At 46.9% G+C, this 25,909-nt stretch overlaps 1 protein-coding gene across 6 annotated transcripts in view; it reads left to right on the top strand.

The window, feature by feature from the left end:
• The window catches only part of LOC110490483 (membrane-associated guanylate kinase, WW and PDZ domain-containing protein 2), a 278,882-nt gene that overhangs the window by 185,020 nt on the left and 67,953 nt on the right, over window positions 1-25,909 (top strand). For all 6 annotated transcript variants that reach the window (XM_036944869.1, XM_036944868.1, XM_036944870.1 and 3 more), the window contains exons 3-6: window positions 8,008-8,127; window positions 12,306-12,521; window positions 14,978-15,209; window positions 16,955-17,034. In XM_036944869.1, the coding sequence (XP_036800764.1) occupies window positions 8,008-8,127; window positions 12,306-12,521; window positions 14,978-15,209; window positions 16,955-17,034 (648 nt within the window). The remainder of the gene's footprint in view (window positions 1-8,007; window positions 8,128-12,305; window positions 12,522-14,977; window positions 15,210-16,954; window positions 17,035-25,909) is intronic.

The following is a 25,909-nucleotide window of genomic DNA, read 5'->3' as shown; positions in this document are numbered from 1 at the left end:
GTACTACCTGTTCACCCATGACTGCATGGCCATGCACACCTCCAACTCAATCATCAAGTTTGCATATGATACTACAGTGGTAGGCCTGTTTATCAACAACGACGACGAGACAGCCTACAGGGAGGAGGTGTGGTGTCAGGAAAAGGCCCTCTCTCAATGTCAGCAAAACAAAAGAGATGATCGTGGACAGGAAACAGCAAAGGGAGCACCCCCCTATCCACATCGACGGGACAGCAGTGGAGAAGGTGAAAAGTTTGAAGTTCTTTGGTGTACACATCACGGACATACTGAAATGGTCCATGCACAAGACAGTGTGGTGAAGAAGGCGCAACAGAGCCTCTTCAACCTCAGAAGGCTGAGGTTGTAAAGACTAACTTTTACAGGTGCACAATTGAGAGAATCCTGTCGGGCTGTATCAGCGCCTGGTACAGCAACTGCACCGCCCACAACCGCAAGGCTCTCCACAGGGTAGTGAGGTCTGCACAACGCATCACTGGGGGCAAACTACCTGCCCTACAGGACACCTACAACACCTGATGTCACAGGAAGGCCAAAAAGATCATCAAGAACAATAACCACCCGAGCCACGGCCTGTTCACCCACTACCATCCAGAAGGCGAGATCAGAACAGGTGAATCAAAGCTGGGACAGAGAGATTGAAAAATAGTTTTTATCTCAAGGCCATTGTTTAACAGACATCACGAGCACAGAGAGGTGGCTGCCTACCTACAGACTTGATATCATTGGCCACTTTAATAAATGGAACACTAGTCATTTTAATAATGCCACTTCAATAATGTTTACATATCTCGCATTACTTATCTCATATGTATATACTGTATACTTCACTATCTATTCTTTACTATTTATTGCATCTTAGCCACTCTGTCACTGCTCATCCATATATGTTATACTTATATATTCTCATCCCATTCCTTTACTAGATTGTGTGTATTAGGTTTTGTTGTGGAATTATTAAATATTACCTGTTAGATACTAATGCACTAAAAGGATAAGCATTTCGCTACACTCGCAATTTCATCTGCTAACCATGTGTATCTGTCCAATGATTTGATTTGATCTCTGTCTTTCGCTCTCTCTTTGTCTCTCTCTCTCTCTTTGTCTCTCTCTCCCTTTGTCTCTCTCTCTCTCTTTGTCTCTCTCTCTCTCTTTCTCTCTCTCTCTTCGTCTCTTTCTCTCTCTCTTTGTCTCTCTCTCTTTGTCTCTCTCTCCCTTTGTCTCTCTCTCTCTTTCTCTCTCTCTCTCTTTCTCTCTCTCTCTCTTTGGCTCTCTCTCTCTTTGTCTCTTTCTCTCTCTCGTTGTCTCTCAATCTCTCTCTTTGTCTCTCTCTCTCTTTGTCTCTTTCTCTCTCTCGTTGTCTCTCTCTCACTCTCTTTGTCTCTCTCTATCTTTGTCTCTCTCTTTGTCTCTCTCTTTGTCTCTCTCTCTCTTTGTCTCTCTCTTTCTCTATCTTTGTCTCTCTCTCTTTGTCTCTCTCTTTGTCTCTCTCTCTTTGTCTCTCTCTTTGTCTCTCTCTTTGTCTCTCTCTTTGTCTCTTTCTCTCTTAGTTCAATGAAGGTTTATTAAAGTGTATCAGACATCTAATCAGGGTTGATTAAGGCAGCCGTCTATGACAACAGTGACTAAGCACATCCACGGCTAAGTGACCATGCGTTGCCACTGCCACCAATGAACAGAAAGTGCAGGCGAATGCAGCTTTTCGTCAGTGCCCTCGTTCAGCTCTCTCCACCCCACGTTACCCGACTCCCGGTCTCCCGTGGCGGCCGGACAGCACTGAATGGCACCGTAATCCATCCCACTAATTCCCAGGCATTAGGAAGGCCGGCCATTTCCTAATTGGCTAAAGGGTTAGATTAAGATCTGGACAATGGGGCATGTTGACGCCATCTCGCTGTCATAACAGGGGGATTAGGGAAGTGAATAGAGGGGGCTACTGAGCACCTCCGGCCAGAGGGCCCCAGAGGGCCCCAGAGGGACCACAGCACAGACCTGACTGACACACTGTCACAACACACTGGACCTAGAGGGGCTTTACCCAGCCAAGCGGAAGCTGATCCCATCACCAGCTCCTGCCCACACAGTCCCTCTATCCCAGCCCCTTCAATGCACTGCAGCCCATTGACACACACACTGGGTCTGACTACTGGAGGCAGTGGAGCTGGAGATTTCAGTTTGACATGGAACAGTTTCTCCCAGAAGTGGCTTGCTAAGTGAAACTCAAGGCTGTTTTGAAACTCGCTGCATGTTGTTTGTCAGGGACAGAGTACAACAAGTATATGAGATTCAGAGGTCAAGAGGTCAAGCCTGTCTCTGTGTGTCTGTATCTCAGTAAGCTAGGCCTTCGACTAGCTGTGAAAGCAACAGCCGTTGCTGCTGGCATCATGTGGTCTTTTAATGCAGTCTGAAGGCTAGCATATGTGTAAGGAGCGGGGGAAGGTAAGCAGGGTGGACAGAGGTACAGCCTCAAGTCTTCTTCTGCAGTCTGTCACATCACGTTGGCTAGTTCTAAAACCACACTGACTGTAATAGCTGCTCTCCAAGATGGAGAGAGGGAGGGAGGGGGAGAGGTCAGACTGAGAGGGGTCAGGGATGTGCTATAAAGATGCTTTGAAAGGGTCTCTGGTCATGTGGTGTCTTTCTCACTCTCCTCTGATTGATGGATGGCTGGAGACCTGTGAGGTGACTTGTGGTCTATATGGGCAGTGTCCCTCTAAGCTCTACACACTCTCTACACACTTAGAGAAGGGGATATTTCTCCCTGTGCTTTTCTGCCTCTTGCCTTAGTAGCTGTGGATTTTCAGGCTTGATCATAGCTGCTTGAGGGTTGATATAGTATCGTGGGAGAGAGATTGAAGTCCGGACGTAGTATATCTTACTATTTCTCTCCAAAGCCTGGGGATATGCACTCACTGAACCTGACCTCTGTTGCACCGCCATCCCAGCAGTGTTTGAAGTTGGAGCCAATATTTCCACTTGCAGATGGTTTGACACACTCATTTAACAGTCTTGGGCTGCGATGTAGCGCATTTCTTTTGACCGGTGCCCTATGGGCCCAGTGGGCCTGGGTCAAAAGTAGTGCACTATATAGGGAATAGGGCCCTGGTCAAAAGTAGTGCAATATATAGGGAATAGGGTACCATTTGGGACACACACATGGATTCACATAGTTGTGATCCAGTTACCGATGCCTCTGCCAATCAGCGATGTTAAACAGTGTAGATATACTTAAGGGTCATGCTAATGCATGACACATGAAGCGCAATGCGCAGATGGCTGCCCTTCTGGCTGGGTACATTTATTCCACTGAAGTGCATTGTTGAATGGGTTTGGATTTAAAACGAGGCAGGCTAGATGCCCTGACCTGGGATCCATTACTGTACAATGGTACTAAGCTGGATGTGTTAAGAGCTGATCTATTGGCCCCTGGCTATGAAACCCTATGGATGGATATAACCGTAGTGTAGGCAGAGAGAGGTGGGAGAGTAGTAGAGGCCTGGCTGGCCGGCAGCTCTACTGCCCACGCTGCAACTCTAGTCTACTCTGTGAGACATGCTTCATCTCCACGCCTTCTCCTCACAGACCCTTCACTCTCTCTCTCTCTCTCTCTCTCTCTCTCTCTCTCAGCGGAGAGGTAGAGATGTTCAGACATCATTATTGTTTTCTCTCTCCCTTATTCTCTTATCCCCTACTCCCCTCTCCGCTCCCCAGGAGTTCCAAGGAACATTTTGTACGTGGAAAGACGACAGCCGCTTCTGAGTCATTACAGCATTGTACCGCGGGACAAATAGCTGGGTATTCGCCACAGTTATCTCTGGTAATCTGTTTGTGTTATTCTCGGCTTTGTTTGCAGATTGCTCCAGTGAAAATCCTGGCTTCCCCTCTGATGAATCGTCTGTGTTCACTCACTCTCTCTCCATCTCTCTCTCTCTTTGCTTCACCTCCCATCGAACAGGAGATTAATAAGTAGGATGTTTGTTGAACATGAAAAATCATTTCCTGTACAATACACAGCTTTAGTGTAAATTATCAGCACTCTAGAAATGCCCCAGGTGCCCAAATGCCCATGGGAACAGCCTTGAAAATACCCACTAGGGGCAAAGCACCTACAGAATGTCAGCTTGATTTATTAGGTATGTGGCCCTAATTTATTGTAAATGTATACCATTGGGGCTTTTGTAAATTACAGATAAATATAGGCTTCTTAGATCAGTGACTAGGGAAGAAGAACCGTTAGTCTATCGAGGATGTGTTACCGCGTATGCAACTGTATACTCATCATGCTAAGTGGTGATTTCTACATTGCAAACCATAGGGACCGGTGTGTAGGAGCCGTTTTGGCCTGTTTATATGGCATTGTATATGCTGTCTGACAATGGTTATTTTAACTTATTTGTCCACTAGAGGGCACAATATGTTGGGGTCATGGTTCACTGGTCACATGTAGCACAGGTGACCAGGAAGGGTTGGCGGAGATGGAAGAGGAGAGGGCATACAATTCTTACTGTATCACAGAGCATGCTCATGGATTTGACCTCTGCACCTTTTATATGCTAATATTTGTATTGGATCGATAAAATGGGAACGAAAATAGTTACGGTTAGAAAGCAATTTCTGTGGACGTGTTATGGACATCTCTCTGCTGTGCCAGTGGCTTTTTATAGGGAACCGTCACTACAAATGTCTCTCTTAAACCAGCTTGGATGTTACACTAATGTCAAATCTAACAGATGACCCAGAACTCTGAAAGTACAGAAAACCACTTTCATGCCTTATAGGTTGCTCCTCTTAGAAAGTGTCGCCACAGAAAAGTCCCCACTGGAAGACGGTGCTAATTATACAGTAGTTCCGTGACATCAAAGGTTCCTTTTGAAGTGTTGTGCTGTGTGTCGGCCGTTCTGTAGCGCTGTCGGGAGGTGTAATCTGTTGTCGTTACGCAGGCCTCATGCAGGGTAGCACTGGAAGTGCCATAGTGTATCTCACACATAGATACACACACACACACACACACACACACACACACACACACACACACACACACACACACACACACACACACACACACACACACTGTATGTGTGTTCATTAGCATCTCCTCACCACATATCAATATGGCTCAGATGTGCCATCCTCACGCCCCTAGACCAGCCCCCTTCCACTCCTCTGTCAACCCTCACCTAGAACTCTCTCAGCCTGGTAGAACTCTGAGAGAATTCTGGGTTTCCGTTGCACGGTATCTGTTGAAATCTCCAGCGGTTTGCTTTTCCCATCTAAGGACAGATTCATCAACATTGAGCGTTAAGACAACGTTGGCAAGGGCTTTAATGGCCTTGGTGGAGTCATTTTATTTTATTTACGTTATTTCACGCTTGGACTCTCTGTCAGCAGCGTTGAGAGATAGGGTGTCGGAGTCCAAAATCGACTTACTGAAGAAAAGAGTATCTCACAGCTTTTGTGACTGTCGTGACAGAATGGCGTGGGGTCATTCAGTTTGCACCAATCCAGCACCTCCTGTCACCGCTGTTACATCATAATGACATGTGACAGGCGATAAGAGCTTGTGGCACCAGACTAAATTGGCACACATGGCTGCACCATCTTGTGACATGGTGTGGCAGACATATGAACTGTCTGACTCAACAGACACACACTCACTTAGCCTCGCTAGCCTCGTGGTGCAGTTCTAGGAGTCTAGGTATTTTCGAGGAATGTGTTAATGGAACTGGTATTGAGTGAAGCAGGAATTCAATCTGCCTTTTGGGGCCAGTCTGATCATTACACATGTATTGAACATACCTCAAAGGCTGCCATATGCCAGACTCTACAGTATCAAAGGCTGCCATAGGCCAGGCTCTTCCAGCACCAAAGGCTGCCATAGGCCAGGCTTTTACAGCAGTGTTAGCACGGATGTGGGAATAAGCTGTTTAACACCTCAAGGATGGAGTCCCTTGGAGCTATCACAGCCAGCATCAATTAGCCTATCCTCTGGTGCTCAAACGGGCTAATTAGCACACGGCACTAGCAGGAGCGTTTAGGAACTAATTTATACCTTGATACACCTTTAGCATCATATCCTGCACAACACAACACTGACTGGAAATTACAGCTGTCTCAAACAGACACTATGCTTGGGAGAGAGAGTTTGAAAAAAACCTGTGATTTACATTTTGGGGTCATTTATCAGACCCTCTTATCCAGAGTGACTTACAGGAGAAATGAAGTGCCCTTGCTCAACTCCCGTACAGACTCGGTAGAGGCGAAGGTCAAGAGCCGTGCGTCCTCTGAAACACAACCCAACCAAGCATCACTGCTTCTTGACACAATGCCCACTTAACCCGGAAGCCAGCCGCACCAATGTGTTGGAGGAAACACTGTGCACCTGGCGACCATGTTAGCATGCACTGCGCCCGGGCTGCCACAGGAGTCGCTAGTGCACGGTGGGACAAGGACCTCCCTGCCAGCCAAACCCTCCCCTAACTCGGACGACACTGGGTTGTGCGCCATCCCATGGGTCTCCCGGTCGCGGCCAGCTACGACAGAGCCCGGACTTGAACCCAGAATTTCTAGTGGCACAGCTAGCGTCTGACACTGCAGTGCCTTAGACCACTGTGCCACTCGGGAGGCCCTGGCTCTGATATTATAACCAGCGACCTTTCGGTTACTGGCCCAATGCTCTTAATTGACTGGCAAATGTCGTGAGAACTAGCCACTTATGCTAACGCTAACATGATTAAAAGGGTGCCACTGTCAGCATTTAGCAGGCTAGCGTTCTCGTCTCACTCGCGATAACATGTAGACAGCAGCCCTGTGAGGTTGTGTAGAGGCTCTGTGTCTACCGTCTTTGAGAGGCGTTGACACTCTGCATGCAGATTGACCTTATTTATCTCCTCTCTGTTGGAGTTGCATCACTCAGCTGAAACCTTCCTGTAACGTTACCTAGTGAAGGACTCATCGCTCATCATCCCGAAGGACAGCGCTTAAGTATTCAGTGGAATTCAAATGTGCAACCGAGAGACCTGCTCACAATACATGAATATAACTGATTCAGGGTCAGCTTGTCCTTAATCAGCCGTTCTGTTCTGATTCTTTATGAGACGTTGAGGTTTTCAAAGTAGGATCTTTTTGTTAAAGGGATGACAATGACGCCCTTTATCTCCTTCCACAGAGTCAGATGGAGTTCTGGATACCATTTGTATGTCTCTGGTTCCATTATGAAGGAAGTTAGAGGCACTTTCATTAGTTAACTAGCATTGACTCTCAAAACTACCGCTAACTTCCTTCTTAATGGACACAGAATCGTACAAATGGTATCCACGCAATCGTCTGACCTGTTAACCAAAATCCAGAAGTATCCCTTTAAAGTACTGTCATGATGTACACACAATACAATTACAATTCTTGGCCTCCCGGGTGGCGCAGTGGTTAAGGGCGCTGTACTGCAGCGCCAGCTGTGCCACCAGAGACTCTGGGTTTGCGCCCAGGCTCTGTCGTAACCGGCCGCGACCGGGAGGTCCGTGGGGCAACGCACAATTGGCCCAGCGTTGTCCGGGTTAGGGAGGGTTTGGCCGGTAGGGAAATCCTTGTCTCATCGCGCACCAGCGACTCCTGTGGCGGGCCGGGCGCAGTGCGTGCTAACCAAGGTTGCCAGGGGCACGGTGTTGGCTTCCGGGTTGGATGGCGCTGTGTTAAGAAGCAGTGTGGCTTTGTTAGGTTGTGTATCAGAGGATGCAGGACAACCTTCGTCTCCCCTGAGCCCGTACGGGAGTTGTAATGATGAGACAAGATAGTAGCTACTAAACAATTGGATACTATGAAATTGGGGAGAAAAAGGGGTAAAATTAAAAATAAAAAAAGATGTACAATTCTTTCATTCTATTTCTACGGTACACACAGTTCATACTGTTCCTCTCTCCTGTATGCAGGTGTATGCACAGTTTCTTAGTAAGTTCCCTGATTGTAACTGTGCTCCTCCCCTCTCCTCTCTGATAGGTACAACCAGGCAGCCCAAGGAGGGAGAGGTCCCGGGGGTGGACTACAACTTTGTGACTGTTGATCAGTTTATGGAATTGGAGAAAAGTGGAGCCTTATTAGAGAGCGGAACTTATGAAGGTAAGAGAAAGCTTTTCACTTTTTTGGGGGTGTATCATATTTTTTGGGGGGGGTCTTTCCTGATTTTGCTTGTTGTAATAATTGTATTATGTAGCTGCTTGTTTATCGACCATCCTTCCACTCTCTGACAGAGAAGAATGAAAACACACTCTCACACTCTCACACACACCACAACACCACTACACTCTCTTTCATGCTGGCTCTCCTCTGAGCCCTAATGGCTCTATAATAAACATGACTCCAATTTCTCTCCATCTGCCCTGGTCTGTGTGGCTCTGTGCTGGGTGTACTAAACTACTGGCTCTCCACTCTGTCAGATACAGGGGACTCCACCACACAGACAGATAATGCATTAACTCCATGTCAGCTCCCTCGCCGAGCCCTCCCGCTCAGCCTCGCGCCTGTCATGGCAGAAAAATAAATTGCAGATGGTCAATTTAACGGTTGGTTGCCAGGAGCGATGTTAGATTCTCTCTCCAAGGATGTCGTCTTCCGTAGAGAGAACCCTTCTTCTCTTCTCGGTGGCTGCATTGCTGTACCACCAACATTTACCTTTTTAATATGTAATGTTCAATTAGAGAAGGAGAGAGAGAGATAATTACTTGACACATTGGAAAAAACTTACAAAAAAACAGAGCAAACTAGAATGCTATTTGGCCCTAAACAGAAAGTACACAGTGGCAGAATACCTGACCTCTGTGACTGACCCAAAATTAAGGAAAGCTTTGACTATGCACAGACTCCGTGAGCATAGCCTTGCTATTGAGAAAGGCCGCCGTAGGCAGACCTGGTTCTCAAGAGAAGACAGGCTATGTGCACACTGCCCACAAATTGAGGTGGAAACTGAGCTGCACTTCCTAACATCCTGCCAAATGTATGACACTATTAGAGACACATATTTCCCTAAGATTACACAGACCCACAAAGAATTGGAAAAGCAAACTCAATTTTGATAAACTCCCATATCTACTGGGTGAGAGAGAGAGAGAGAGAGAGAGAGAGAGAGAGAGAGAGAGAGAGAGAGAGAGATAGAGATAGAGAGAGAGGGATGCAGGGCGATAGAGATGGAGAGATCCCTGTTTTCTTTTGTGTGAGGAAGGCGGAGAAAAAGCCAATCTGTCTGTCAGGTCCTACACTGCCAGGTTAATGTTATCCACAGTGTTGGATTTTCATCATTACAAGAGCCTTGCTTGGGAAAGTCAGGGGTTGGGTCAGTGTGTCTCTTGGCTTTCGTTTAGCTAATAGTTAGGTAGGCAACTAATTTAGCGTTGTAGCATACCACTGGAGGTTGTCTTCAGTTTGTCTAGGAATGTTTAAAGGTTTGAAGAATGCGGCATGCTGTTTTTGTGCATTTTAGATTTGATTTCCGAGGAAAGTCTGACTGAAATTGCTTTTAGATTTTAGGCAGCAGTAGGGTAAAATAGTCTGTGGTCTGTGGTTTTAAGCCTTTCCATTCAATTAGCTTTTTTACAGCAATGTTTGTTCATTTGAGTCACTCACTGTGTACTCAGAAATGCGAACAAAAATTCACAGGTCCTTTTTCTAACCACAGCAAATATCTGAGATATAAACCAACAGGACTTTCCAGCTACTATTTTCTCCATGGTCCTTCAACTGTCTGCGGCATACGTGTTGATGGGGTTGATCATTTTCATACTTAATCCCCAGGATTAGAACAATCTCAATGGATTTCAAAATATCTTTGGGTATATGGTTTCTCCTCCAGAAGTACTAAAACACCACTGAGAAGTGCAGGATAATATTTTATTTATTTTACCAGGCAAGTCAGTTAAGAACAAATTCATTTTCAATGACGGCCTAGGAACAGTGGGTTAACTGCCTGTTCAGGGGCAGAACGACAGAACGACCTTGTCAGCTCGGGGATTTGAACTTGCAACCTTCCGGTTACTAGTCCAACGCTCTAACCACTAGGCTACCCTGGCGCCCATATCACTCTCAAAGAAACCCTCTCTAGCTTCAGAACTTAATCTCCAGTGGAGAGGCAGTGCCTTGAAGCCTGCTCTCAAGGAAACTTGGTTCCATTGCTGTGGCAACATCATATCTCCCCCCAGTCCATTTCACACAATATTTACAGAGAGTGGAGACCAAACACTTAATCAGATCTCACATCAGCTTAACAAGGACATCCGCTGTCTCTGGACTTTGCCAGGTATCTCTGGGCTAAAGCTGTTGCAAGGGATGTTTGCGTGCATGCATGCCTATGTGTGTGGAGGAGATCTTAGCAGACAGTCTTCTGCTAGCAGACTCAGGAGCTGGAGGATCAGAGTGGGTGATGTGTGAAAGCATCAGCGAGGAGGAGCCCAGGGGAGCATGTTCAGAACAAACCCAGAAATGCTCTGCATGCTGGGAGCTGGCGACTCTGCCCTGGGGAGACAGACGGGACGACCACACAGAGCCCAGAGCACAGAGAGAGAGACAGGCTTCTTCTTTATTTATTTACAACACACACACACTCACTCAATCACTAGGAATCTGTGCATGGTTTAGTGTTTGATTGATGTGCGGTGGATAACAATGATTTGCCAGCAGACACAAAAGAGCTAACAGTGATGTTAGTTAAGATGCCTGGGGTGTGGGCCAGACAGTGTCAGGCTTTAGTTACCAATATGAAGTCAGGTGGGTGGGTGTGTTTGTAGGTATATGTGTTGTGGAGTGTGTGACTGTGTTTGAGTACCTCCCCTTGACGTGCCTTGAGACTTACGTATGAACTTTTAAGAACTATGTGAACTTTAACTCCCAGGACGTCAACTGACCTTCCACTTCCTGGTCCTGGTCCCATTGGGTTATGTAATAATGACATCATCTTCCCGCGTGACATTCTCACTTGCTCTCTCCCTTTCAATATTTCATTATACAATATATTTCCCTTTAATTAGACAGTTTAATTTAATGTTCCGTTTGTGCCTGTGTTGTCTACTGTGATCCCTACTTTAGCGATTGAATATTAACTTGGAACAAGAGGAGAAAAACATCCAAGCAAATCTTTTTATGAACACATCATCAAAGGCACACAAAATGTGTCCAAAATTCAGGCGTGTTGCATATTAAGCAGGTTTGTACAGTGGCAGTGCTCACTGCTCACCCATGTGACTTGAGGTTCAACTGCTGAATGTGTGTCTCGGTCCTCTGGTACAGATAACTATTATGAAAAGATAGCAAAAATGCTCTAAATTGCTCATATATCACGTTTAATAGTGAGGTGAAACTTCCTCAGATAATTTTGTAGCTATTAGTGGATGCACTGTAGGAGGAATAGCCTAAGCTTTAGATCAGCGGGCAACACAGTCTCATGGGGGGGCTAACACAATCTCATGGGGGGCTAACACAGTCTAATGGGGGGCTAACACAGTCTCATGGGGGACTAACACAGTCTCATGGGGGGCTAACACAGTCTCATGGGGGATAACACAGTCTCATGGGGGACTAACACAGTCTCATGGGGGGCTAACACAGTCTCATGGGGGGCTAACACAGTCTCATGGGGGGATAACACAGTCTCATGGGGGGCCAGCACAGTCTCATGGGGGGCTAACACAGTCTCATGGGGGACTAACACTGTCTCATGAGGGCTAACACAGTCTCATGGGGGGCTAACACAATCTCATGGGGGACTAACACAGTCTCATGGGGGACTAACAGTCTCATGGGGATAACAGTCTCATGGGGGACTAACACAGTCTCATGGTGCTAACACAGTCTCATGGGAGAAATACACAGTCTCATGGGGGCTAACACAGTCTCATGGAGGCTAACACAGTCTCATGGGGGCTAACACAGTCTCATGGGGGCTAACACAGTCTCATGGGGGCTAACACAGTCTCATGGGGGCTAACACATTCTCATGGGGGGCTAACACATTCTCATGGGGGGCTAACACAGTCTCGTGGGGGGCTAACACAGTCTCGTGGGGCTAACACAGTCTCGTGGGGCTAACACAGTCTCGTGGGGCTAACACAGTCTCGTGGGGCTAACACAGTCTCATGGGGGGCTAACACAGTCTCATGGAGAGACCTCAGTTCAACCATCAATCTGTCACATTGGCCATTTTGATTCTTTAACCTCACCCACCAGCACCTAAGTATAACATGATGTGTGTATGACTGACTAAGTATATAAAATTATCATTAATGTGAAGTTTTCCTTCCTTCCTTCTCTAGAGAACTATTACGGTACCCCCAAGCCCCCGTGCGAGCCCAGCCCTCTGCTGCTAAATGTAACAGATCAGCTCCTGCCGGGCGCCCGACCCAGCTCCAAGGGGAAGAGGAAACGGAACAAGTCGGTCAGCAACATGGAGAAGGCCGGCATCGAGCCACCCGAGGATGAGGAGGAGGAGAGACCCGTTGTCAATGGCAACGACAATGGCATCACCCCAGGTTAGGTTCCAACGCAGACATAGTGTTGATGTGCAACTATAGATCAACAAGTTCACCGCTGAAATGAGATAGCACCGACCCCTGGGATCTGATCAGACAACATAGCAACAGTCTATCGTCTAGGTTACATCATAGCAACCAGCTCTCAGTCAGACCCATACAATAACATAATAAAGGATGGATACAAGTCCCTACTGCCTACAGGGAGCTCTTCCCAGGGAGCTCAGATCATCAGCATCATCATCATAGATAGTCTAAATGAAAAACTGGAGAGTTCTAGTGCCTGTAAATAGCATGAGTACATCCCCCAAGCATCCCATGTAACAGGACTGATAGTGTTCAGAGACAACAGCCTTACACTGTATCCAGTCTCCCAGTCACTAGATCAGACCACAGTACAGTCAGACTACGTCACATGGCCAGAGGCTAGATTCCACCCCCCGCACCGACACAGAGAAACATCGCCTGGAGGTGTGATCAAATCAAGCGTGGGGTTCCACTAAGCAGATTTACTGGATCAATGCAAGTCACATCACAGTCATTACTCTCAACTAGGAGCAAAGATGCTGGTTGTCTAACTTAATATAAGAACAGAGAAACCCATGAAGCCATGAAACAAAATAGTATCATTCATTTTGACTTGACATTTGTTAATGTAAAAATAAATGACACAGTCACGGTAGTTATTTAGTAAAACATTTTGAGACCTTTAGAGAATGGCTTTACATTATACAGTGGGGCAAAAAAGTATTTAGTCAGCCACCAATTGTGCAAGTTCTCCCACTTAAAAAGATGAGAGAGGCCTGTAATTTTCATCATAGGTATACTTCAACTATGACAGACAAAATGAGAAAAAGTGGAAAATAAGTATTTGGTCACCTACAAACAAGCAAGATTTCTGGCATTGTACTGTATGTTCTGGTCAGGTAACCCATATAAATGCCCTTGAGCTATAGGACTGGAGTAGTCTCATGTTGCTGTAATTTCTCATAGTAGCTCTGCTATTCATTGGGCTATGTGAACAAAGCTGAGAAAGGTTCGATGTCGAGTATTCAGCGTAGAGCTGCACTGTAGTTTTCTGTTACTGAGTGTATATACAGGTCGACAGGAGAGAGAGAGAGAGAGAGAGAGAGAGAGAGAGAGAGAGAGAGAGAGAGAGAGAGAGAGAGAGAGAGAGAGAGAGAGAGAGAGAGAGAGAGAGAGAGAGAGAGAGAGAGAGAGAGAGAGAGAGAGAGAGAGAGAGAGAGAGAGAGAGAGAGAGAGAGAGAGAGAGAGAGAGAGAGAGAGAGAGAGAGAGAGAGAGAGAGAGAGAGAGAACGAACAGTAGACAGTGTGATGTGAGTAGATAGCTCATAGATGAACTCATAGATGAACCTCTGCCTGCTGTGGCTTTCCTCTGGGACGGCCCAACCAAGCGCCACAACTCAAACTAGGACATATCATCAGCTCTTCCACTCTCTCTCAATCTCCTCTGCCTGCCACCTCTCTCACTCTGCTCTCTCTGTCTATTTCCCTCTCTCTTTCAATCACCGTCCATCTCTCTCTGCTCGGTATCCTTACTCTCTCTCGCTCGCTCTATATATCTATCTATCTCTCTATTTCTGTCCCTGTGTAATTGCCACCCTCTCCCCATTTGAAATCCTCTCTATCTTTCTTTTTATCCCGTTCCATCTCTTTTTCCTTGGCAGTCAATCACACTGCCCCTTCTCCCCGCTACCACCTCCTCTCTCCCTTCCACCCTTCCCTCCTCCCCTTCCATCCTCCTCCTCTCTTCCCTTCCCTCCTCCTCTCTCCTCTTCCCTCCTCCCCTCTCGCCTTCCCCCCTCCCCTCCTCTCTTCCCTTGACCCTTCCCTCCACCCCTTGCCTCCTCATCTCTCCCCTCTCCCCTTCCCTCCTCATCTCTCATCTCTTACCTTCCCTCCTCTTCTCTCCCTTCTACCTTTTCAACCTCCCCTCTCCTCCTCTTTCCCCTCTCCCCTTCCCTCCTCCCCTCTCCCGTTCCCTCCTCTTCTCTCCCTTCTAATTCTCCCACCTACCGTCTCCTCCTCCTCCTATCTCCTTTCTCCTCCCCTCTCCCCTTCCCTCCTCCCCTCTCCCCTTCCCTCTTTCCCTCTCCCCTCTCCCCTTCCCTTCTCCCCTCTCCCCTTCCCTTCTCCCCTCTCCCCTCTCCCCTTCCCTCCTCCCCTCTCCCCTTCCCTCCTCCCCTCTCCCCTTCCCTCCTCCCCTCTCCCCTTTCCCCTTCCCTCCTCCCCTCTCCCCTTCCCTCCTCCCCTCTCCCCTTCCCTCCTCCCCTCTCCCCTTCCCTCCTTCCCTCTCCCCTTCCCTCTTCCACTCTCCCCTTTCCCCTTCCCTCCTCCCCTCTCCCTCTCACCTTCCCTCCTCTTCTCTTCCCTCCCCTGTTCCTCCAGTAGTAATGTCAGCTCTGACTCACCTGTAATTCTCTTCTTCTTCTCAGAGTCCAGCGAACATGAAGACAAGAGTACAGATGTCTCCTCGGGGGACGTCCCCCCCCAGACCTGTCCCCCCACCGAGACCCCCACCACCCCTAACAACGAGGTCCCCCAGGAGGAGGGGGGAGAGCTAACCAAGTCACCCCCCAAACCAGATGAGAATGAGAGTGAGCTTGGCCCCCTGCCAGGCAACTGGGAGATGGCCTACACAGAGAAGGGAGAGGTGTACTTTATCGAGTAAGTGTCTGCGCTGAAGAGAACGGTGTCAAATTATCCCAACGCACACACACACACACACACACACACACACACACACACACACACACACACACACACACACACACACACACATACAGCCAACAGCAGCCAAATAGTTGACTGTTGTTGTAATGAGATTTAGAGGTTCTTGTCCATGCAATGTTTCGCCAGGGAGAATAGAAGGTAAAAGTTGCCCAAGCATTTTAAGCAGCTTTCACACACACGCGCGCACACACACACACACACACACACACACACACAATCACTCCCACTGTAATGAATTCTATTGTTCTGTGTGGCTAGCTGTATTGGAGGTATTTTACAACAGTTCTGTTCGATTTTTACTGCTACAATATAATTGTAGAGGTGAGTTGTCTTTCTCTTCCTTTTGAAAAATATTTAAATGTCTTCTGACTGTGTGAGTGTGTATGTGCCTGTCTGTGTAGGTACATCAATCGATAGGCAGGTTATTACAGAATCCTTTTGGAAATTAAACAATCGTTCAAATTTATGTGACAGAAACATCATCCGATTCCCAGAGGACTGCCTTTCATTGTGTCGTATAATAGAGTAGCAGAGAAAACATCCAGCAGGGTTATTAGCCAGTCGGTCAGCCGGTCAGCCAGCCAGTCAGCCAGTCACATACTTCTTGTGTATCCTCTCCTCCACAGAGGCAGACTGTTAATTCCAGCCACTGCAGACTAGACTAGGTCTCTATGTCTCGTCCACCCAGGCCCTGAGTGTTCCTACATCTCGATGAATCAGTCTGGAACGTTGTGTGCTAACGCGTTTAGCCACCGAATTTGTAGCTGTACGTTTTGGGAAAAGTAAATGATGCGGTGCCAAGGCGGTACCAGATGCCAACGAGATGGCTCCCTTTGATTTGTCTCCAGATTCCATCAATTTGTTTATCCAGAATCCTCAGAGAGAGAGAGAGAGAGAGAGATACAGGGGAAGACAGGGAGAGATGGAAAAAGAGGGAGAAGGAAGAAGGGAAAGTGGGAAAGAGAGGGAGAAGGAAGAAGGGAAAGTGGGAAAGAGAGGGAGAAGGAAGAATGGAAAGTGGGAAAGAGAGGGAGAAGGAAGAAGGGAAAGTGGGAAAGAGAGGGAGAAGGAAGAAGGGAAAGTGGGAAAGAGAGAGGGTTGGGAAGAGATTGAAAGGCAGAATCAAAAGGAAACAGGAGGGAGAGAGAGAGAGGGAGGAAGGGGCATTTCATCACCCAAGATTTTCAGTTAGTGCTCACAGTGTCCCCTCCTCCCAAGGGTGGATTCGGGGATAATCCCGCCTTCCTGTAGCCACGTTTCCCTCCCTTCCCCCTCTTGTCCTGTCATCTCTTCAAGGGAGGGCATTATGTCCTCAGATGCGATAAAGAGATCCATTGAAGTTTCCTTGGCACCGCCTCTCATCTGATCACAGTCCAGTTTTACAGCCCGCAGTGTTGATCCTGCCAAGCCCACAGCTGTTCAGCTCTATCACTCACACCTCTCCCCTTCTCCCACCATCCCTCCATCCTTCCCGGGACTAATGAGAAACAGTGTGCAAATTAAAAGTATCGATTGCCATTTTGTTAACCTAAAGGGTTTTTTCTTTTCACCAGACAGTTTAGAGGGTGGGCACACAGGGGAACGTCTCTTTTTCTCTTAAATGATGCTGAATTGAGAATCTCCTCCCTCACTGGCTCTCTCTCTTCCTGTCACTGTCTCTCCTTTTCTCTCTCGTCAAGCCACAACACCAAGACGACGTCGTGGCTGGACCCGCGGCTGGCGAAGAAGGCGAAGCCACCAGAAGAATGCAAAGAGGACGGTAAGTGTCTCTCTTCTCTCGCTCTCTCAAAATCACTCAACTCTCTGTCCCGTAAAACCTTTGAATTCCTTTTTGGGTCCAAATCATTAGCATCTATTCATCGTCTGATGGCGGTTTTCAATATCTTCAGTGTTTTGATCCGAAAGCTGAAAGGATGGGTGTTGCCGTATACCATTATATATGAATAGTCATCAGTCACTGAGGACAGTGGTTTATTTGGGGTCTTTGTCTGACACTTGTAGATGTGTACAGTATCTTTATAACCGTGTTCTGTTACCTGACCTGTGTGGAGATGGTGCTACTTTTAGCCCCTGTAGAGGGACTGGGGGAGTGGGTAGGGTGGTTAACAGAGACCTCTTTATCCCCCACTGGGAGTAGGGAGCTATGCACCACCACAGAATGGACACTACACACACAGACACGAACACACATACACACACAGGCGGCAGAGGGGAAGGAGAGCGAGTATAATTTAGATGGTGTGACTAAGACAGGAAGAGAAAGGAGACAGATGGGGAAAGAAGAGGCTATGCAGTAATATAGTATTGTGGAAGAGATACAGCCTATGACCATGAGGTGAGGAATAGGATGTTTTTGCATCCTTCTGGATGAAAAATCTCTCTCTCATTTTTCTCCATTTGGCAATGTGCTTTTGAGTGATCTCCGGCATTGATAGAGGATTCTGCTTCAGAGTCCCGCGCTATCTCTCCAACCCTGAAGCCCCTTTCACACACTATATCTCTCTCGTCTCTCTCTCTATCTCTTGTGTCTCTCTCCCTCTCTCTCTCTCTCTCTCTCTCTCTATCTCTTGTCTCTCTCTCTTTCTCTCCCTCTCTCTCTCTCTCATCTGTCTCCCTCTCTCCCTTTCACTTTGATTGAGCTTATTCACTGAATCTCCCGTTATGTCTCCCACTCTGTCTTCCCTCTCTCTCTCCCGTTATGGCTCCCACTCTGTCTTCCCCCGCTGTCTCCCACTCTGTCTTCCACCGCTGTCTCCCACTGTCTTCCCTCTCTCTCTCTCTCTCTCTCTCTCTCTCTCTCTCTCCCATTATGTCTCCCACTCTGTCTTCCCTCTCTCTCTCTCTCTCTCCCGTTATGTCTCCCACTCTGTCTTCCCTCTCTCTCTCCCGTTATGTCTCCCACTCTGTCTTCCCTCTCTCTCTCCGTTTGTCTCCCACTTTGTCTTCCCCCGCTGTCTCCCACTCTGTCTTCCCTCTCTCTCTCTCTCTCTCTCTCTCTCTCTCTCTCTCCCACTCTGTCTTCCTCCACTGTCTCCCACTTTGTCTTCCCTCTCTTTCGCTCTCTCGCTCTCTCTCTCTGTCTCCCGTTATGTCTCCCACTCTGTCTTCCCCCGCTGTCTCCCACTCTGTCTTCCCCCGCTGTCTCCCACTCTGTCTTCCCCCGCTGTCTCCCACTCTGTCTTCCCCCGCTGTCTCCCACTCTGTCTTCCCACTCTGTCTTCCCCCACTGTCTCCCACTCTGTCTTCCCTCTCTCTCGCTCTCTCGCTCTCTCTCTCTGTCTCCCGTTATGTCTCCCACTCTGTCTTCCCCCGCTGTCTCCCACTCTGTCTTCCCCCGCTGTCTTCCACTCTGTCTTCCCCCGCTGTCTCCCACTCTGTCTTCCCCCGCTGTCTCCCACTCTGTCTTCCTCCGCTGTCTCCCACTCTGTCTTACCCCGCTCTCTCCCACTCTGTCTTCCCCCGCTGTCTCCCACTCTGTCTTCCCCCGCTGTCTCCCACTCTGTCTTCCCCCGCTGTCTCCCACTCTGTCTTCCCCCGCTGTCTCCCACTCTGTCTTCCTCCGCTGTCTCCCACTCTGTCTTACCCCGCTCTCTCCCACTCTGTCTTCCCCCGCTGTCTCCCACTCTGTCTTCCCCCGCTGTCTCCCACTCTGTCTTCCCCCGCTGTCTCCCACTCTGTCTTCCTCCGCTGTCTCCCACTCTGTCTTACCCCGCTCTCTCCCACTCTGTCTTCCCCCGCTGTCTCCCACTCTGTCTTCCCCCGCTGTCTCCCACTCTGTCTTCCCCCGCTGTCTCCCACTCTGTCTTCCCCCGCTGTCTCCCACTCTGTCTTCCCCCGCTGTCTCCCACTCTGTCTTCCCCCGCTGTCTCCCACTCTGTCTTCCCCCGCTGTCTCCCACTCTGTCTTCCTCCGCTCTCTCCCACTCTGTCTTCCCCCGCTGTCTCCCACTCTGTCTTCCTCCGCTGTCTCCCACTCTGTCTTCCCCCGCTGTCTCCCACTCTGTCTTCCCTCTCTCTCTCTCTCTCTCCTCTTTTTTTCTTCTTCTACCTCTTTTCTCTCTCACTCTCATCGCTCTCTGTTCCCCTGTCTCATTCACTATCGCATCCTATCTCCCGCTCTATCTTCCCCATCAGTCTCACCCTCCATCTTTCTTCTATCACCTCTTCTCTATCTCTCTATCTCTCCCTCGTCTGGGTGAGATTTATGTGTTGAGTAGTAGACAGGGGTATGGCAGCGTTATAAGGTGGAGGGGAATGGAGCTCATATCAGACACAGAGACAGTCAGGCTGAGGAGAATGGAGCTCATATCAGAAACAGAGACAGTCAGGCTGAGGAGAATGGAGCTCATATCAGACACAGAGACAGTCAGGCTGAGGAGAATGGAGCTCATATCAGACACAGAGACAGTCAGGCTGAGGAGAATGGAGCTCATATCAGAAACAGAGACAGTCAGGGTGAGGAGAATGGAGCTCATATCAGAAACAGAGACAGTCAGGCTGATGGGAATGGAGCTCATATCAGACACAGAGACAGTCAGGCTGAGGAGAATGGAGCTCATATCAGACACAGAGACAGTCAGGCTGAGGAGAATGGAACTCATATCAGACACAGAGACAGTCAGGCTGAGGAGAATGGAGCTCATATCAGACACAGAGACAGTCAGGCTGAGGAGAATGGAGCTCATATCAGACACAGAGACAGTGAGGCTGAGGAGAATGGAGTTCATATCAGACACAGAGACAGTCAGGCTGAGGAGAATGGAGCTCATATCAGACACAGAGACAGTCACACCCCCCCACACTCTGACGACCCCCCCCCCCCCCCCCCAATTTGGAAGATGACAAGAAAGAGGAAACAAAGAGAATATCTTAGGAAGATGAATCCCAGGAAACCATCTTGGTCTAGTTCAGGGATGGGCAACTGGCAGCCTCCCTTTTGAAGCCCTCAGATCACTTTTTCTCTTATGTCAGTCACTGATTGTCAGTCAATGTCAGCAAAACAAAAATGGATTGCTAGGTTAGTTTAGAGGCAGGCTATCATGGTTGAATTACCGGCCGGGGGGCCCCCATTGACTTTGTTAGTCAGTCTCACTCAGATATCATATTAAAACCTGAGAGCAGCTCATTTTCCTTTCTGCCTCATGGCAAAATGAGTAGAATTACATGAAGTTTGTTATAAAATTGCTAAATCTTCTCTCCGCCTCATGGCAAAATATGTAGAACTGCACTTTTCTTTAAAACAAACAAACAAATGATCTCCGCTGTCAAAAGGGGGGCCACTAAAATGTTCTGCTCATAATATGTGTGAGGGGGCAGTATGGATGTGGGTACGCGGGGGTACTCATGATGAGTTGTTCATCTGGGTACCACCAATCCCGTTCCTCCAGTCAGGTCCATGCTATGAGATGTGAATCTGGGTACCTCCAATCACGTTCCTCCAGTCAGGTCCATGCTACGAGATGTGAATCTGGGTACCTCCAATCCAGTTCCTTCAGTCAGGACGTTCCATGCTACGAGATGTTAATCTGGGTACCTCCAATCCCGTTCCTCCAGTCAGGACGTTCCATGCTACGAGATGTTAATCTGGGTACCTCCAATCCCGTTCCTTCAGTCAGGACGTTCCATGCTACGAGATGTTAATCTGGGTACCTCCAATCCCGTTCCTCCATGCTACGAGATGTGATGGAATGTATGTGGAAGGAGATGAATATTGATCTAGTTGGACAGATCATCCAGTGATCGCTGGCCCTGGGAGATACAGAACATATGGTTCCAATGTAGAGCCTCAACCAGCTGGAGAAGGGGATCTAAGAGGGGATCCCCAGGGCCCACGCCGGGGCTAGGAGCTATAATCAGGAGAACGTTAGTGAAAATCTGCCCATGTTTCACTAGCTGGCAGCTGGGTAGCAGCGAAGCAGGCCTCCCTGAGAGATGTGTAGGAGAGATGAGCTGGTGCTGTATATTGTGTATTGATTAGGAGGCATGTGGAGCAGGGGTGTAGTGTGTGTGTGTGCCCACGCTCTAGTGAACGTTAACAGGATCACTGGGTGGGGTCTAAAGTCTGTCTCTGAACAACAGACGAGAGGTAGGAGGAGAGACCCACCAAACAGGGAGACATGGAGCCCTGAGGATAGAAGGAACACACACTGAAGAAACACCAATATACATTCATTCTGATCTATAAACAACTTATACATGCAGATCTGTCAATTATTCAGGCATATGTCTGCTACCTGTGTGTGTGGGTGGGGGTGGGCGGGTGGGTGGGTGGGTGTGTGTGTGTGTGGGGGGGGGGGGGGGGATGCGCCAGCAGCAGAGTGGTTGTCAGATGATTCCCCCTGTTCAAAGGCACATCAGTGATAATAGAGAGAGAGATCTCATCATCAGAGGAGCTCAATGGCTTGCTTACATAACCTCTCTCTCCCCCCCCCTTCTCTCTCTCTTTCTCTCTCTCTCCTGTATCTTCCTGCTGTCCTCTTTAGTTTTTTTACTTGAGGGAAAGAGGAATAGGACCGTCTTCAAATCAAAGCCTGCTGTTTAATTCTGTCTTCCTTCCTTCTCCCTCAAAGCCAGCTTGTTTTCCTGTTTTACCACATATTTGCTGGATGAGAAGACAGAACAGGCTCCCCTGTTTTGAGAGTTGTCTCTGTCTCTTTTTCTCCTGTTCTACATACAACCTGTCTGCTAGCTCACTGTGCCTTCAGAGAAGCCAACAGAATCCCCCTGATACGTAGAAGGGAAAAAAACAAGAAAACTAATCCAGCCTGCCTGCCTGTCGGTCGTCACTATTTCAATGTATTTCATCATTTAAAAGTCGGGTTAGTTCTATCCTAAGAAGCTGTCGCACAACACACATCCCATCTAGAAGACAGTGTAACCAATGAAAGGCTTTGGTTAGGAGGGACTGGTGTGACTGATAGGGATCTGGGCTGTGATGGCATTGGGAGGAGGTTGAAGGTTGAAGGTTTTAAATGGCTGCTTTGTTCCATTGTGTTTCTTTATGTCTTGTCTGTTTTGACGTCATCTCTGTGAAGAGATCGAGGCCTCAGAGAGAGAGGGAGGGGGGGGGGGGGGGGGGACAAGGCCAGGGCATAGGTAATTATATTCTAGTCATGTAAAACGGAGCATGCCTGAGACGCACCAGACAAAGTTATCATCGTGTCTCACCCGTTAGCGCAGAGCTCACTCTCTCGTCTCCTCCCAGTGAAAACAGTCTCCGGGGGAAATAGCAGCACTTGTTTTTCTGTCCGGCTGTAAAAACCTATTTCTGTGTGCAGATGAGACTGGCAGGGAAGAGGGAAGGCTTTTAGGGTTGAAAGGTCGACATGTTCTTTCCTAATGGCCTTATTTGATGGCTTGTCTTTCTGTTGTGCTCACATACTCAGATACTCACACATCAGGTTGGTGTGGTGTAAGGAGTGGTTTGAGGACACTGACCTTATGCTTTACCCCTCTCAGTGCTGCTCAGATAGATGTGTGTGTGTGTGTGTGCGTGCATACGTTAGTGTGTGTGAGCTTATGCATGCGTGTGTGTGTAAGCTTGTGCGTGCGTGTGTGTGTGTGTGTGAGCGTGTGCTTGTGCGTGTGTGTGATCTTGTGAGCGTGTGTGTGTGATCTTGTGCGTGTGTGTGTTGAGTAAATGTTGTGGCGTCCTCCCTCACCTTGAGTCTCCAGCAGGAGAGGAGAAGGGAGGGACTGTGTCTGTGTGACATGATTGATGGGTATATTCTGAGAACATCCTCGTCTGGAGGATGCCTGAGGACTGAAGATGAGGAGGAGGACGCAGAGTTTGGTGTGTGTTTGTGTATGATAATGTCCCATACGTGAGATGGTGAATGACTTCCGGAGTATTTGTGCGTGTGCACGGGTGAATGCATGGCTGGATGTGTGTGTGTCCTTCTCCCAGCCCGTTGAGAGGAGAGGCTGAAGAGGAGAGGTAGGAGTCCTTCAGTAGCCCAGTCACACTCCGCCCCACTCCAGACACACTTAATGGTTAATCATCCTCAACCATCCATGCTTCCCCCTCCCTTCCTCTCTTCTGCATCCACCCTCCACAGCACCTAAATCAACTCTAGTAATAGGCTGTTCTACCTGAGTAAGTCACCTGCTCTGCTCCACTGGTTGTTTTACCCTCGTTGTGAAGGGAGAGATCAGCTGAGCTTAGATGGCTTTTGAACATCATTGCTTTCGGACAAACCCAACTCCCTCAGCTTTCCTGAAGAACTTAAAGGGCAACTCCACCACTTTTCAACCTCATTTGCATTATCTTCAGCACACTACCAGTGTCTACATATCTGAAAACGGCACATTTCTATGTTTTGTAGAAAAAGTAAGAGGTAAAAACGAGGTAAAAGACCTCAACAAAAGTTCAACAGTGAAGTTAAACAAAAGAGAAACAGTGAAGTTAAACAAAAGTTCAACAGTGAAGTTAAACAAAAGGGAAACAGTGAAGTTAAACAAAAGAGAAACAGTGAAGTTAAACAAAAGGGAAACAGTGAAGTTAAACAAAAGGGAAACAGTGAAGTTAAACAAAAGAGAAACAGTGAAGTTAAACAAAAGGGAAACAGTGTAGTTAAACAAAAGGGAAACAGTGTAGTTAAACAAAAGGGAAACAGTGAAGTTAAACAAAAGGGAAACAGTGAAGTTAAACAAAAGAGAAACAGTGAAGTTAAACAAAAGGGAAACAGTGAAGTTAAACAAAAGGGAAACAGTGAAGTTAAACAAAAGAGAAACAGTGAAGTTAAACAAAAGGGAAACAGTGAAGTTAAACAAAAGGGAAACAGTGAAGTTAAACAAAAGGGAAACAGTGAAGTTAAACAAAAGGGAAACAGTGAAGTTAAACAAAAGGGAAACAGTGAAGTTAAACAAAAGGGAAACAGTGAAGTTAAACAAAAGGGAAACAGTGAAGTTAAACAAAAGGGAAACAGTGAAGTTAAACAAAAGTTCAACAGTGAAGTTAAACAAAAGGGAAACAGTGGAGTTAAACAAAAGGGAAACAGTGAAGTTAAACAAAAGGGAAACAGTGAAGTTAAACAAAAGGGAAACAGTGAGGTTAAACAAAAGGGAAACAGTGGAGTTAAACAAAAGGGAAACAGTGGAGTTAAACAAAAGGGAAACAGTGAAGTTAAACAAAAGGGAAACAGTGAAGTTAAACAAAAGGGAAACAGTGGAGTTAAACAAAAGGGAAACAGTGAAGTTAAACAAAAGTTAAACAGTGTAGTTAAACAAAAGGGAAACAGTGGAGTTAAACAAAAGGGAAACAGTGTTAAACAAAAGGGAAACAGTGAAGTTAAACAAAAGGGAAACAGTGAAGTTAAACAAAAGGGAAACAGTGAAGTTAAACAAAAGTTCAACAGTGAAGTTAAACAAAAGTTCAACAGTGAAGTTAAACAAAAGTTCAACCGTGAAGTTAAACAAAAGTTAAACAGTGTAGTTAAACAAAAGGGAAACAGTGAAGTTAAACAAAAGGGAAACAGTGAAGTTAAACAAAAGGGAAACAGTGAAGTTAAACAAAAGGGAAACAGTGAAGTTAAACAAAAGGGAAACAGTGAAGTTAAACAAAAGGGAAACAGTGAAGTTAAACAAAAGGGAAACAGTGAAGTTAAACAAAAGGGAAACAGTGAAGTTAAACAAAAGGGAAACAGTGGAGTTAAACAAAAGGGAAACAGTGAAGTTAAACAAAAGGGAAACAGTGAAGTTAAACAAAAGGGAAACAGTGTAGTTAAACAAAAGGGAAACAGTGAAGTTAAACAAAAGGGAAACAGTGTAGTTAAACAAAAGGGAAACAGTGGAGTTAAACAAAAGGGAAACAGTGAAGTTAAACAAAAGGGAAACAGTGAAGTTAAACAAAAGGGAAACAGTGTAGTTAAACAAAAGGGAAACAGTGAAGTTAAACAAAAGTTAAACAGTGTAGTTAAACAAAAGGGAAACAGTGGAGTTAAACAAAAGGGAAACAGTGAAGTTAAACAAAAGGGAAACAGTGAAGTTAAACAAAAGGGAAACAGTGAAGTTAAACAAAAGGGAAACAGTGAGTGTTAAACAAAAGTTCAACAGTGAAGTTAAACAAAAGGGAAACAGTGAAGTTAAACAAAAGGGAAACAGTGAAGTTAAACAAAAGGGAAACAGTGAAGTTAAACAAAAGGGAAACAGTAAGGTTAAACAAAAGTTAAACAGTGAAGTTAAACAAAAGAGAAACAGTGAAGTTAAACAAAAGGGAAACAGTGAAGTTAAACAAAAGGGAAACAGTGAAGTTAAACAAAAGGGAAACAGTGAAGTTAAACAAAAGGGAAACAGTAAAGTTAAACAAAAGTTCAACAGTGAAGTTAAACCAAAGGGAAACAGTGAAGTTAAACCAAAGGGAAACAGTGAAGTTAAACAAAAGGGAAACAGTGAAGTTAAACAAAAGGGAAACAGTGAAGTTAAACAAAAGGGAAACAGTGAAGTTAAACAAAAGGGAAACAGTGAAGTTAAACAAAAGGGAAACAGTGAAGTTAAACAAAAGGGAAACAGTGAAGTTAAACAAAAGGGAAACAGTGAAGTTAAACAAAAGTTAAACAGTGATGTTTAAAATGGCTGCGTTGATATGGGGAGAAATAAAATACCCTACCTGTGGCTAAAAAGTCATTGCTGCTTTTG

This window comes from Oncorhynchus mykiss, chromosome 15, assembly GCF_013265735.2.
Source record: "Oncorhynchus mykiss isolate Arlee chromosome 15, USDA_OmykA_1.1, whole genome shotgun sequence".
NCBI lineage: Eukaryota > Metazoa > Chordata > Actinopteri > Salmoniformes > Salmonidae > Oncorhynchus > Oncorhynchus mykiss.
The sequence above is the reverse complement of the archived record's forward strand: the minus strand, read 5'-3'. Positions and strand labels throughout refer to the sequence as shown.